This window comes from Colobus angolensis, unplaced genomic scaffold (genome assembly GCF_000951035.1).
Source record: "Colobus angolensis palliatus isolate OR3802 unplaced genomic scaffold, Cang.pa_1.0 Scaffold21, whole genome shotgun sequence".
NCBI lineage: Eukaryota > Metazoa > Chordata > Mammalia > Primates > Cercopithecidae > Colobus > Colobus angolensis.
The window spans coordinates 8,484,617-8,499,875 of record NW_012115266.1 but is presented as its reverse complement, the minus strand read 5'-3'; the positions used below and the strand labels follow the sequence as shown (position 1 = coordinate 8,499,875).

The 15,259-nt window shown below is 44.6% G+C and overlaps 1 protein-coding gene across 1 annotated transcript in view; it reads left to right on the top strand.

Annotated features, from left to right (window-relative positions):
• SDHAF2 (succinate dehydrogenase complex assembly factor 2) overlaps positions 1-14,635 on the top strand; it is an 18,122-nt gene extending 3,487 nt beyond the window's left edge. Inside the window, exons 2-4 of the mRNA XM_011942724.1 lie at positions 5,268-5,491; positions 5,647-5,756; positions 13,818-14,635. Coding sequence (XP_011798114.1) covers positions 5,268-5,491; positions 5,647-5,756; positions 13,818-13,948 — 465 coding nt within the window. The 3' untranslated portion in view covers positions 13,949-14,635. The remainder of the gene's footprint in view (positions 1-5,267; positions 5,492-5,646; positions 5,757-13,817) is intronic.
• Positions 14,636-15,259: the final 624 nt, after the last annotated feature.

The window sequence follows — 15,259 nt, the reverse complement described above, 5'->3', positions numbered from 1 at the left end:
CATGTGCCACCACACCCGGCTAATTTTCATATTTTTAGTAGAGACGGAGTTTCGCCATGTTGGCCAAGCTGGTCTCTAACGCCTCACCTCATGATCCGCCTGCCTTGACCTGCCAAAGTGCTGGGATTATAGGCCGTGATTTTCTTTTGTTGTCTAGTCTTTCCTTTTCTACTTGGAGGACTTCTTTTAGCATTTCTTGTAAGGCAGGTCTAGTGGTGATGAATTCCCTAGCTTTTATCTGGTGAAGTCTTTATTTCTCCAACGTTTTTAAAGAACAGCTTTGCCAGATATAGTATATTGGGTTGGCAATTCTTTTCTTTCAGCGTCTTGAATTATATTATCCCACTCCTAGCCAGCAAGGTTTCTGTTGAGAAATCTGACAGTCTTTTGGAGGCCTTCTCATATGTGATAAGTTGCTTTTTCTCTTGCTGCTTCCAAAATTTGTCTTTGACTTTTGACAGTTTGTTTTTGGAAAGATAACTGTCTTTAACTGACAGGATATAAAACATGAGCCAGAGAAGCATAAAATTATTTTTTATAAATTTTTTTTTAATGTCTTGGAAACCTTTATTCTTAGAGTTTTGGGGATTTTGTTGTTGTTATTGTTGCTCTATCTAGGCTGCATTTTGTTGTTCTTGTTGTTGTTGTTGTTTGAAATGGAGTCTCGTTCTGTTGCCCAGACTGGAGTACAGTGGCCCAATCTCAGCTTATTGCAACCTATGCCTCCCGGGTTCAAGTGATTCTTCTGCCTCAGCCTCCCTGAGTAGCTGGGACTACAGGACACCATGCCTGGCTAATGTTTGTATTTCAGTAGAGATTGGGTTTCACTCTGTTGGCCAGGCTGGTCTTGAACTCCTGACCTCAAGTGATCTGCCCACCTCAGTCTCCCAAAGTGCTGGGATTACAGGCCTGAGCCACTGCGCCCAGCTATTTTTTATAATTAGAGAGCTATTCCTGCCTGCAAAGACAAATATATTCCAATAGAAATTTCCAGTGATAATTCTTTAACGCAACTCGTAACAGTGTCACACAATTCCTTGGAACTATGTGACAACCATTATTGTTTCTTGTATGGAATGCTGCCTTGATACTAACAGAAAAAAAAGGGTGAAATTTGGCTAAAATAATAAGACATCCCAATTATTAGAATAATTTCCTTGTGCTGATGATGATAGTCCTCCCCATCTGCATTCATTTCTGTAGAAATTACTCAACCATGTTATTTTAGTACAGAAAGTAGGAATCCCTGCCTTCAGTCTGCATCAGAATCTCTTAGAGGGCTGTTAAAAATTCATTCGTCAGGGCCCAGTCCTGGAGATTCTGATCCAGAATGTTTACGGTGGGGCTTGGGAATCTGAATTTTCATTGCATGCTGTATTAGTTTACTGGGGCTGCTATAACCTGTGTGGTTTGAAGAACAGAAATTAATTTTCTCATAGTCCTGGAGGCTAGAAGTCAAGAGCAAGGTGTTGGCAGTTTTGGTTTATTTTGAGGCCTCACTCTTTGGCTTGCACATGGCCACCTTTTCACTGTGTCCTCACATTTCTCTGTGCATGTACATCCCTGGTGTCTCTTTTCTGACTTTAAAGAGATAGGGTCTTGCTTTGTTGCTCAGGTTGTAATTTAACTCTTGGGTTCAAGCAGTCCTCCCACCTCGGCCTCCCAGGTTGCTGGGACTACAGGCACAGGCCACTGCACCCAGCTTTTTCTGACTTTTGACAGTTTGATTAAAATATGTCTCAGTGTGGACTTCCTTGGGTTTGTGCTAATTGAGATCTGTTGGACTTGAATCTGGATGTCCACTTCTTTCCCCAACTTTGGGGGTTTTTAGCCATTATGTCTTTTTTTTGAGATGGAGTCTCACTCTGTTACCGAGGCTGGAGTGTGAAGGCACAATCTCAGCTCACTGCAACCTCTGTCTCCTGGGTTCAAGCAATCCTCCTGCCTCAGACTCCCCAATAGCTGGGGTTACAGGCACACGCCACCATGCTTGGCTACTTTTTGTATTTTTAGTAGAGACGGGGTTTCGCCATGTTGGCCAGGCTGGTCTAGGACTCCTGATCTCAGGCGATGCGTTCACCTCAGCCTCCCAAAGTGCTGGGATTACAAGCGTTAGCCACTGAGCCCAGCCAATTATGTCTTCTAATAAGCTTTCCGCCCCTGTCTTTCTCCTATAGGACTCTCATAATGTGTATATTGATCTCCTTGATGGAGTCCCTAAGGCTTTCTTCACTCTTTCTCATTCTTTCTTCTTTTTTCTTTCTTTTTTTTTTTTTTTTTTAGGAAAAACCCTGACTGATTTCAAATGACTAGTCTTTCAGTTTGCTGGCTCTGCTGCTTGATCAGATCTACTATTGATCTTCTCTAGTAAATTTTTATTTTTATTTTATTTTATTTTTTTGAGATAGAGTCTCGCTGTGTCGCCCAGGTTGGAGTGTAGTGGCGCAATCTCGGCTCACTGCAAGCTCTGCCTCCCAGGTTCATGCCGTTCTCCTGCCTCAGCCTCCCTATCAGCTGGAACTATAGGCGCCCGCCACCACTCCCAGCTAATTTTTTGTATTTTTTATTAGAGATGGGGTTTCACCACATTAGCCAGGATTGTCTCCACCTCCTGACCTCGTGATCCACCTGCCTCGGCCTTTCAAAGTGCTGGGATTACAAGCATCAGCTACTGCGCCTGGCCTAATTTTTAAATTTTTATATATTTTTATTTTTTAGAGACAGGGTCTCACTATATTGCCCAGGCTGGTTCTCAAACCCCTGAGCTCAAGTGATCCTCCAGCCTCAGCCTCCCAAAGTGCTACAATTATAGACGTGAGCCACCATGCCTGGCCTCCTCTAGTGAATTTTTCAATTCAGTTACTGTATTCTTCAGCTCCAAAACTTTCATTTGGTTATTTTTTAATGTTTTCTGTCTTTTTATTGGTATTCTCATTTTATTCAAGCATCACTTTCCAAAGCTCATTGAACATCTTTATTATGACTAGTTTGAATTCTTTATCAGGTGATTCATATACTTCTGTTTCTTTAAGGTTCGTTTCTGGAGATTTATTTCATTCCTTTCATTGGACCATGTTTCCCTCTTTATTCATGTACTTGGTAACTTGTACTGGTGATTTCTGCGTTTGAAAGATCATCTGTCTCTCCTGGTCTTTGTACTGGTGATTGGCCTTCACCAGTCAGCATGGATAGAGATTCTGAGGCCCTCTCAATCCTTTCCTGAGGATGTGTCTTTTCTGGACTTGTGGATGTAGATTCCCAATGAGAGGGATTTGCTGGTTTCCTTTTGCAGGAGCTTGTAATTTCTTGCTCCCTCTAGTGTCTGCCTGTGATACTGCAGTTTCTCTGGAGCTGCTGCAAGTCTCCCAGCTGTCTTATTCGGTGGCCTCCAAACTTTTAGAGTATGCCATGTCCCATCAGTGCCCCAAGCTGGGCAAGACAGAAACCAGTCCCTCTGGTAGCTTCCCCAAAAGACAGACTGTTATGACTGGGTGTGGTAGCTCATGCCTGTAATTCCAGCACTTTGGGAGGCCCAGGTGGGTGGATCACCTGATGTCGGGAGTTCGAGACCAGCCTGACCAACATGGAGAAACCCTGTCTCTACTAAAAATACAAAATTAGCCGGGCGTGGTGGGGCGTGCCTGTAATCCCAGCTACTCGAGAGGCTGAGGCAGGAGAATCACTTGATCCTGGGAGGTGGAGGTTGCCATGAGCCGAGATCACGCCATTGTACTCCAGCCTGGGCAACAAGAACGAAACTCAATCTCAAAAAAAAAAAAAGTCAGAATGTTAGATGCACACTCCACTCCCCCTAACCCTGGAAGAGGCCACCAGGCTGTATTGGCCTTTCTCTGTGGTTTCAGGGAACCTCTGGATCAGCAGCAAACCACCAGGCATTTAGAGTGTGCTAGATCCTTTCAAGTGCTTAGAGACAGAAACCAGTTCCCCAGGGAGCCCCTGAGAAGCTAGAATGTTGGATGCACACTGCACCTCTTTCCCTCCCTAGGGAGAAGCTGGGAGGTGGGAGTTTTCTCCTGCTTGTTCTGCACTGAGCCAAGGATGAGTGATGAGGGAGTGAGTGCTTGCCAGTCTAAACTGTCACCTTTGTTCTCCATGGTTCTTTGTTCTCCCTCAACCTGCCACCCTTTTCTGTCAGTACTTGGATTCAAACAAAACAGAAACCTGATCCCCCCAAAGGTCCGAACATGATACATACTTTTCAGTCTTCTCTTTTCATCTCAGGTAGAAGCTACGAGCTGGGGGTTATCTCATGATCATGCTTGGGCAGGGAGGGGAGAGACTGGCATATGAGTGCTACAAATTTTTCTGCTGGCTTTGATGCAACTGGTTTTGTGCTCACCTGGAGAGCAGGAGCCCCTTACTGGTTTCTGGATTTCTCATAGGGAATTGATTTGTTTGTTGCTCTTGGCACAGTGTCTCCATCAGGGGAGGAGGATCTGGGGTTTCCTACTCCACCATCTTCACCTCTTGCTGAGGTCACCACCTTGACATCATATCTTGATAGTTTATCCACTTCTCTGGATTGAGAGCCTATGGGGGATGAGGGATCATGCTGTCTCTGTGTGCTCAGGATTTGACACAGGTGAGTGAGTAGAGTATAAACCATACTGTAAGAATTTTAAGGGAGTGCAAAGGAAGGAAAAATTATTTCTGCCGGCATAGTTTCTGGAAAGGAACTGGTTAAGGACACATTTGCAGTTAGGACTGCGTTTTAATTCTAATTGCAGTTACTATTTGGATGATTTTGGGTGAGTTATTGAACCTTCCTGCGCCTCTCTTTCCTTGGCTGTAAAGTGGGGACAATATCAACATAATTTCTTTTCTTTTTTCGGGGGATAGGGTCTGTTGCCCAGGCTGGCGTGCAGTAGTATGATCACAGCTCACTGCAGCTTTGACCTTCCCAGGCTCAGATGGTCTTCCCACTTGCCTCCTGAGTAGCTGGGACTACAGGCACCATGGTGGGACTACCCCACTTTGGCTAATTTTTGTATTTTTTGTAGAGACAGGGTCTCACGTCTCACTATGTTGCCCAGGCTGGTCTCGAACTCCTGAACTCAAGTAATCATGCTCGCATCAACCTCCCGAAGTGCTGGGATTACAGGTGTGCGCCACTATGCCTGGCCAGCAGCATAATTTCCTTATGACTAAATGTGATTGAATGCATTCAGCACCTAGTAAGCATTGAGTAAATGATAGTGATGATAGTTGTCATTACTGTAAAGATGTTTTTGGTTTGTTCTTTTCAGATGCTTGCTCTGTCAAGGCACAGCCTGTTGTCTCCTTTGCTCAGCGTGACATCATTCAGACGCTTCCACAGAGGTGACAGCCCAACAGATTCCCAAAAGGACATGATTGAAATCCCTTTGCCTCCATGGCGGGAGAGAACTGATGAATCCATAGAAACCAAAAGAGCCCGCCTGCTCTATGAGAGCAGAAAGAGGGGAATGTTGGAAAACTGCATTCTTCTTAGGTATGGGACTAGGAGTCTTTTTTTTTAAATCAGGCAGCCTCCTGAACCAGAGTAGGTTCAGAGAGACTCCCGGGAATAGGACTCTTGGTGTCACTTCTCTTTTATTAGACATAGCCGCCTCAACCTCTTTTTCTTTTTTTCTTTCTTGTTTTTAGCCTTTTTGCTAAAGAACACCTGCAGCACATGACAGAGAAGCAGCTGAACCTCTATGACCGCCTGATTAATGAGCCTAGTAATGACTGGGATATTTACTACTGGGCCACAGGTACTGGGCACGATAAGCAGCATAATGGGAAAATAGGACAGTTTAGGCTGATTTGAGTCTAGAATTGTATCCTAGATAATTTTTTTCTTTCTTTCTTTCTTTCTTTTTTTTTTTTTTGAGACTGAGTTTCACTCTTGTTGCCCAGGCTGGAGTGCAATGGCATAATCTCAGCTCACTGCAACCTCTCCCTCCCAGGTTCAAGCGATTCTCCTGCCTCAACCTCCTGAGTACCTGCAATTACAGGCATGTGCCACCACGCCTGGGTAATTTTGTATTTTTAGTAGAGATGGGGGTTTCTCTGTGTTGGTCAGGCTGGTCTCGAACTCCTGACCTCAGGTGATCCACCTGCCTTGGCCTCCCAAAGTGCTGGGATTACAGGCATGAGCCACTGTGCCAGGCCTATAATTTTTTTCTTTTATTCATGAAGTAGACACTCAACCCAAACACTGTTCAAATTTTTGTTAAGTGTATAAAATTTGTTTTATCAGTTAAGGTTCTTTATTTGCAAGACAAAGTAGAAACTTGTCCGTCTCACTTAAGCAAAAAAGAGTTTAGTGGAAGGGTATGTGAAGCTCACAGTGTCAAAGGTTGAAGAATAACCATGCTGGGAATGGAGTGGAATCAGACAACTAAGTCTGCATAGCCAGAGCTCCTCAATAGTTTCATTCTGGCTGGGCGCGGTGGCTCATGCCTCTAATCTGAGCACTTTGGGAGGCTGAGGCAGATGGATCACTTGAGGTTACGAGCTTGAGACCAGCCTGGCCAACACAGGGAAATCTCATCTCTACAAAAATACAAAAATTAGCCGAGGAAGGTGGCAGGCACCTGCAATCTCAGCTATTTGGGAGGCTGAGGCAAGAGAATCGTTTGAGCCTGAGAGACAGAGATTGCAGTGAGCTGAGATTGCACCACTGCACTCCATCCTGGGCAACAGAGTGAGACTATGTCTCAAAAAAAGAGTTTCATTCAGACACTGCCTTTATGAGGAATGAATTCTAACTGTGTATAGTTAGGATTAACTTTGGCTATGAGGAAAAAAAAATCCAAAATAATAATGGCTTAAACCAGGTAGAACGGTCTTTCTCATGACAAAAGTCCAGAGGAAGGCACACTCCAGAGCTCACAGAGGGGCTTCAAAAAGTCATGGGTACAGGTCACCCCAACTTGCTGCTCTTTCATCCTAGCATGTATTGTCTACTTCTTGATGCAGGACAGCTGCTGGAGCTGTCCTGTTCACATTTCAGCCCGGAAAAAGTGTGTGGAAGTGCATACCCCTCCTTGGTAGATCCCGCTCAGGAAATTATCCAGCATACTTCCACTTATTTGCCATTGGCCACAGCTTAGTTACTTGGCTACATCTAACCATAAGGAAAAATAATATAGTCTATTCCATCTGCCCAGCTATGTTGGAGATTCTGTTATCGATGAAAATTGGATATTAGGGGACGTGTCATTCATTTCTGCCACACTCTGCGACTGCTGTTTTTGTGTCTCAATATTTGTATCAGAAAGTAGCAGCCATTGTCTATGGGTTCCAGGTATGAAGAGTAATAAGACAGAGTCTGGAGCCTTATGCAATCACTGGAAAGCCAACAAAGTCCAAATATTTACTCTCCGACCCTTTACAGAACAAGTTTGCCCTGACTTAGCATAATGCATTTGAGATTCGTATCCTCGTTGTTGTTTGTATCAATAGTTCATTCTTTTGTGTTGTTGAGTAATATTCCATTATGTGAATGTACCACAGTCTGTTCATTTGTTGACCAGCTGAGGGACATTAGGATTGTTTCCAGCTTTAGGTGATTATGAATGAAGCCACTGTAAACATTTGCATACAGATTTTGTGAACATAGGTTTTAGTTTTTCTTGAGTGAATACTCAGGAGAAGGATTTGCTGGGTCATGTGGTAAGTGTATATGTTTAACTTTATAATAAGGCCAGGTGTGGTAGCTCATGCCTGTAATCTCAGCATGAGATTACATGCTCCTTCTTTGGGAAGCTGAGGCAGGTGGATCACTTGAGGCCAGGAGTTTGAGACCAGCCTGGCCAGCATGACAATACCCCGTCTCTACTAAAAATGCAGAAGTTAGCTGCCTGTGGTGGTGCACCCAACTCCTCTGGACGCTGAAGCAAGAGAATCGCTTGAATCCAGGAGGTAGAGGTTGCAGTGAGCCGAGATCACGCCACTGCACTTCTGCCTGGGTGACAGAGCGAGACTCTCTCAAAAAAATAAATAGGGCTGGGTGCAGTGACTCACGCTTGTAATCACAGCACTTTGGGAGGTCAAGGCGGGTGGATCACCTGAAGTCAGGAGATCCTGACCATCCTGGCTAACACGGTGAAGCCCTGTCTCTACTAAAACTGCAAAAAATTAGCTGGGTGTGGTGGCGGGTGCCTGTAGTGCCAGCTACTCAGGAGGCTGAGGCAGGAGAATCGCTTGAACCTGGGAGGCAGAGGTTGCAGTGAGCCAAGGTCAGGCCACTGCACTCCAGCCTGCGCAATAGAATGAGACTCTGTCTCAAAAATAAGTAAATAAATAAAACTTTTAATATGTTTTTTCTGTAATAGGTAAATATAGATAGTAAGCTTTTTCTGTAATAGGTAAATATAGATAGTAAATATAGAGAGTGAATATTTCAGGCTTTGCAGGCCATACAGCCTCTCATAACTATTCAAACCTCGACCTTTGTAGCATGAAAGCAGCCATAGACAACGGATAAACAAAAGAATATGATTGTGTTTCAATAAAACCTTATTGTGGACACTGAAATTTGAATTTCATACTGTTTTCACCGGTTATGAAATATACTTTTGATTTTTTTCCCCTAACCATTGAAAAATCATTCTTGGCTGGATGCAGTGGCTCACACCTGTAATTCCAGCGCTTTGGGAGGCTGAGGCAAAGGATCTCTTGAGGCCAGGAGTTTGGGACCAGCCTGGGCAACATAGACCCCCGTCTCCAAAAATAAAAGTAAATTAGCTGGGCTTGGTGGTGCACGCTGTATTCCTCGCTACTTGGGAGGATCACTTGAGCCCAGGAGTTCAGAGACTGCAGTGACCTATCATCACACCACTGCATTTCAGCCTGGGCAAGAGTGAGATCCAATCTCTAAAACTCATTCTTAGCTCACAGGGCCTAGTTTGCCAACTTCTGTGCTAAACAAAAGAGGTCAGACTCAGCCAGGCGCGGTGGCTCACGCCGTAATCTCAGCACTTTGGTAGGCTGAGGTGGGCAGATCATGAGGTCAGGAGATCGAGACCATCCTGGCCAACATGGTGAAACCCTGTCTCTACTAAAAATACTGGGTATGGTGGTGGGTGCCTGTAATCCCAGCTACTCGGGAGGCTGGGACAGGAGAATCTCTTAAACCAGGGAGTTGGAGGTTGCAGTGAGCCAAGATCATGCCACTGTACTCCAGCCTGGGCGACAGAGCGAGACTCCATCTCAAAAAAAAAAAAAAAAGAGGTCAGACTCAAAGAGTACATACTCAGTACATAATCAGGCTCAAAGAATGTGATTCTGTTTACATGATAATCTGAAAAAGGCAAAACTTACAGGGACATATCAGTGATTGCCAAGGTGCTGGACCTGAAGGGCGGGGTTGGTGTTCCACATCTTTACCCACACTTTGTGTTATCAGGGTTTTGTTTTTGTTTTTAGCCATTCCAAGAAGTATATGTTGGTATATCACTATAGCTTTAATTGGCATGTCTGGAATGACTAATAATATTGAGGATCTTTTCATGGGCTTATCAGCCCTTTATGTGTATTTGGTGACGTGTCTCTTCAAATTTGTCCCCCACCCCCGCCTCCTCCCTTTTTTTTTTCTAAGACAGGATCTCACTCTGTCACCCATGCTGGAATGCAGTGGTGCAGTCATGGCTCAGTGCAAGCTCCACCTCCTGGGCGCAAGCGATCCTCCTACCTCAGCCTCCAGAATAGCTGGGACTATGGGCCTGCACCACCATGCCCAGCTAATTTTTGTTGTTACTGTATTTTTTGTGGAGATGAGGGTTTGCCATGTTGCCCAGACTGGTCTCAAACTCCTGAGCTCAAGTGATCCACCTGCCTTGGCCTCCCAAAGTGCTGGCATTACAGGTGTGAGCCCCCGCGCCTGGCCAGATTTTCCATTTTGGAAGATACTCTCACTGGATATAGAATTCGAAGGTCACAATGTTTTTTCTTCTGTTAAATAGACGTACTTCTACCTCCAGCTCTTAGTGTACAAGATCAGGTAGTCAAGAGTTCCACTGGGTTTGGGCTTTGGTTTTGCTCTGGTTACCTTCAGTGTGTCGCCAGCTTCACATTCCCTCTTGTGTTACCATGTGCTGTTTTCTCATTTCCATAGTTTGTGACGAGGTCTGCTGTATCTTTGTTCCTTTTGTGTATCTTCTTTTTCTGAATCTTTTCAATATTTTGTCTTTGGTTTCTAGCTGTTTTAATATTATATATGTAGGTATTTATTTGATATTTATATATATAGGTATTTATTTGATATTTATCGTGCTTTTGGGTTCTCTGGGCATTTTGGATCTGCGTTTTCATCTTTTATTATTGTTGAAAATTTCTCAGCTATTATCCCTTCAGATCGTTCTTCTGCTTTGTTTTCTCCCTCTTTTCCTTCTAGGATTCTAGTTATACTTAGTTAAATGGTTTGATATTGTCCAGCAGGTTTTGTGGGGGTTGTTTGTTTTGGTTTTTTGGTTTTTTGAGACAGTCTTGCTGTGTCACCCAGGCTGGAGTGCAGTGGCGTGATCTTGGCTCACTGCAACCTCTGCCTCCTGGGTCCAAGCGATTCTGGTGCCTCAGCCTCCTGAGCAACTGGGACCACAGGCACGTGCCACCATGCCTAGCTAATTTTTTTGTATTTTTAGTAGAGACAGGTTTCACCATGTTGGCCAGGCTGGTCTTGTACTCCTGGCCTCAAGTGATCCATCCACCTCAGCCCCTTAAAGTGTTGGGGTTACAGGCGTGAGCCACTGTGCTCAATCTGTCCAACAGCTTTTGGGTTCTCTGTTTTGTGTTTTTTCACTCTTTTTTCTCTTTGTATATCAGTTTGGGTAATTTGTATTAGATCATATCTCTTGACCTATCATCCACTAATTCTTTCCTTGATGATGCCAAATCTCATGATGAGCCTGTTGAAATCATTCTGCATATCTGCTACTGTATTTATTTTTAGCATTTCCGTTTGACTTTTGGAGTTTCCAACTCTCTGCTAGAATTTCTCATCTGTTTATACATTTTGTCTGCTTTTTCCACAGGCGCCTTTAATATTAGTCATAGTCATTTTAAATTCCCTGTCTGATAGTTCTAACATCTGGGTCATCCCTCAATCTGCTTCTGTTGATTTCTTTGTCCCTTGATGGTGTGTTGTTTTTTTCTTCTTTCGTGTATGTGTCTTTAGTAATTTTCTATTGACTATTAGACATTGGGGTAAGACAGTAAAGACTTTCTCTTAAGAAACCCTATTCTACCTATTCTACCAGCTCTCAGCCTTCCTTGTATTTCTGTGTCTCAGAGGGAATCTCTGTCTATGTTCTTGTCTTCCCCTAGTGCAGCAGCCTTCCTGTTGCTTTCCACTTGATGCTTGGTTCAGGAGAAGAGAGGTTGGGATGGCACTCTCTGTTGTCCTGGTCTAGCCTTAGTCCCAGGTAGCCCATGTGGTCCGTCCTGGGTCTTGGAGCTGGGATTTCTCGGTGATAGTGCCTCTCCCATAGGGGTAGAGGAAGAGAGTCCAGACTGGGCTTTATGCTTTTTTTTTTTTTTTTTTTTTTCCTGAGACGGGGTCTCGTTCTGTTGCCAAAGCTAGAATGCAGTGGTGCAATCTTAGCTCACTGCAGCTTCAAGCTCGGCTCACGTAATCCTCCTGCCTCAGCTTCCCAAGTAGGTAGGACTAGAGGTGCCTGCCACCACACCCAGCTATTTTTGTTTGTTTGTTTTTGTAGAAATGGGGTCTCACTGTGTTGCTCAAGCTGGTCTCAAACTCCTGGCCTCAAGCAGTTCTGCCTTGGGCTCCCAAAGCACTGGGATGTGCATTTTTTTGGCTGCATTGGCTTTTCCCCTCCTCCTGGTCTTCGTCAATGAGGGAGGTTCTTTCTAGCCTCCTGCTTTCTACCCAGTCTTTGTCAAGAGCACACCTTTGTGAGAAGAACCTGTGAGTGGGTGCATATTCCATTTGTCTGCGGTTTTATTTTTATTTTTATTTATTTATTTTTTTGAGACGGAGTTTCACTCTTGTAGCCCAGCTAGAGTGCAGTGGCACAATCTTGGCTCACCGCAACCTCTGCCTCCTGGGTTCAAGCAGTTCTCCTGCCTCAGCCTCCCGAGTAGCTGGGATTACAGGCTCCTGCCACCACACCTGGCTAATTTTTGTATTTTCAGTAGAGATGGGTTTCACCATGTTGGCCAGGCTGGTCTTGAACTCCTGACCTCAGGTGATCTGCCCGCCTCAGCCTCCCAAAGTGCTGGGATTACAGGTGTGAGCCACTGTGCCCAGCCTGTGTCTGTGGTTTTATACACTCATGCTAGCCCACACTTGGCTTTTAACAATTCATTGCAAATTTTAGTGGCACAGGCCTGCAGTCCCGGCTGCCCTGGAGGCTGAGGCAGCAGGATTGCTGGAGCCCAGGAGTTCTGGGCTGCAGTGCACTATACCGGTCAGGTGTCTGCTGTAATAAGCTTGAATCAATATGTTGACTTCTCAGAAGCAAGTGACCACCCGATTCCCTAAGGAGGGGTGAACCAGCCCACACTGGAAGTGGAACAGATCAGAATTCCTGTGCTGATCAGTAGTGGAACTGCACCTCTGACTATCTACTGCAGTCTACCCTGGGTAACATAAGGCTGGCCCTGTCTGTGTTAATTTAAAAAAACATTTTTTTAGCTGAATTTCTTTTACCCATTTGTATGATGCCCAGTGTCTCTTCTTCCTGTGCCTGCCACAGGTGAGCAAGTACACGGCTCTCGTTTCTCCTTTGAAGGGCCTCTTTTTCCTTAGGTTTCATCTGTTGGGTTACCCTGTGACCTCAGCTCTCTGATATCTTTGAGAAAAGTCATGATATTTGTAGTTTACATGGCTTTTTTTGTTACAGTGAGTGTGATATTCTTTCCAACTTTCTACATTCTTGGAGGAAGCCAAAACCTCTTTGATCTTATTTTGATTGTCACATGAAAACAGAGCCCTCACTAGATGCCAGGCCCGGTGCCGAATAAGGGAGAATCTGACTTGGTTTTGAGGAATTCTCTCTCCTGGCATCATACCTAGAGTTGGTGGAAGGGTAATTCTGGAGCACATTTCCCCAGCTTCGGCAGTGGGAGGCTTTGCTTGTAATTGGCATCTTAAATAAGTGTCCCGAGGGTGTAGAGAAAGGTCAGAGGGAGCAGTGCACTGCCAGACCTGCTGCTGGAGACTGAGGCTGACCTGCTCATTCTTCTGACTCAGTACCTTTTTTGCCCGTTCACTGAAATCTGGTTCTTTAGGCTCATGACAGTTCTGTGTGCCTCTAATATCCTTCCAATAAATTCCTTTTTGCATAAGTTTACTAGAGTTGTTTCTGTCTCTTAAAACTGAGGACCTCTAACTAATTGACAAAGGAGAAAGAGGTTTTGTTTCAAGAAATGTATACATTGCGAGGGAAAACACAATGTCTGGGGAACAATGGAATTGGCAAATGCAAAGCAAAATAGTACAGCCAAGATTGTGTGGGCCAGGGGTCAGCAAACTTGTTCATAAAGGACCAGATAGTAAATATTTTACTTGTAGTCATACGGTCTCTGTTGCAAGTACCCAATTCTGCTGTCGTAACACAAAAGCAGCATGGATAATATAATATGTAAACCATTGGGAGCAGCTGTTCCAATAAAACGACTTGCAAATATAGGCTCCCACAGTTTGCCACCCCCTGGTATAGGCTAACATCGTGTATATTTAGAAGAAGGATGGAGACAGTCTATATATCCATCTGTGATTCTTGGCCAATGTTTCAAGTTTTAAGATTCTCATACCTGAGCATTGACTGATTATGGCATAATTTTTTCTGCCCACTCTTCTCTTGCAGAAGCTAAACCAGCCCCAGAAATATTTGAAAATGAAGTCATGGCCCTGCTGAGAGACTTTGCTAAAAACAAAAACAAAGAGCAGAGACTGCGTGCCCCAGATCTTGAATACCTCTTTGAAAAGCCACGTTGAGCTGTGCTGCACAGCCTGGCATAGGGGTTCAGTCTGCGGATGGTAACTACTTACGATGGACGTTAGCCTTGGCTTCCAGCTTCTCTTTAGATGCCCAGCTGCCCCACCCCAGACCATTGGTCCCACCTCAAGTGATGGACACAACCCTTTCCCAGGACATACATGTAAATGTGCAATGTGACTCATTCTCATACTTTTTTGTTCAACTGTGAGCCTCAAAAGTGATTTGTCAGCAATGCTGGCATGCAGGCCTTGCCTGGCTGCTGTCTCTAGAGGCAAGTCTGCCACGAGAGGGCGCTGCAGGTGAAGCAATTGTGTTTGCCCATTGCCTCAGCCCAAGTGTACTCAAAGAAAAGAGGCAGCCAGCTGTGTGTGCGGTACAGAAAGCCACCCGCCCTCCCTGCAGCTCCCTGCCCTCAGTGGCCCAGGGCTTTGTTGAAGTGGAACTCCCCACTTCCAACCTGGTATGGCTCCTTCTGCGAAGGGAAGCTGATCCCAGCCTCCTGAGCCGAATCCTTCAAAGGCACAGCAGGCAGAATGAGGGCCACAGGCAGGAATGGCATAGGCACGCTGCTTAAGAGTCAACATCTTCATCATTGGGCTTTCTTTAAAACATACACTTTGTAAGTTGAAAGAGAATTATTAAAGAATACTGAAAAAAGGAAATTTACAATTTCCCAGCCCTCACAATTAATTTTAATTTTGTCTATTTTCATATAACCCATAGTCATATGTTTATGGAGCTTTACAAGTTCACAATTACAGGTTTTATTTTCATGTAGCACTATAGAAAACTTTCCCCCTCATTCCTATAGTCTTCACAGTTATTTTAGTTGACTAAATAATAATACATAAGAAATAATATGTTAGAATGAATTAGTTAGAAGTGTTTTTAAAAGCTCTGTGTGACTTCTGTGTTGCTAAGTGGTGCTCTCCTTGGAGGAGTTTTGCCCTCAGAGCTGTAATCTAGGCAGTAGAATCAGTCACCCAAACTGGACCAGGTACATCTAAAGGTGTTGACCAGAAGAAGGTCGGCCAGATTTGATGAGCAGGTGGTGGGTGATTGTAAGAGCCGCACAAGGGGAAGACGCACGTACATGTTTCCAGCATTGTTGAGCTCCAGCGTTCCTACAGAGCCACCTCATGGTTCCTGCCTGCCCTTCAGTATCCCTGGCTCAGGAGGAAAGGAAAGAGATGTAGCCTTTACATAATCACAGTAAATCCTCAGCACTCCTCCAGACTGGTGGTGGTATCTGTATTTTATGCATAAGAAAGTGGGCTCAGAGAGAGGATGTAATTTGTCTAAGGTCA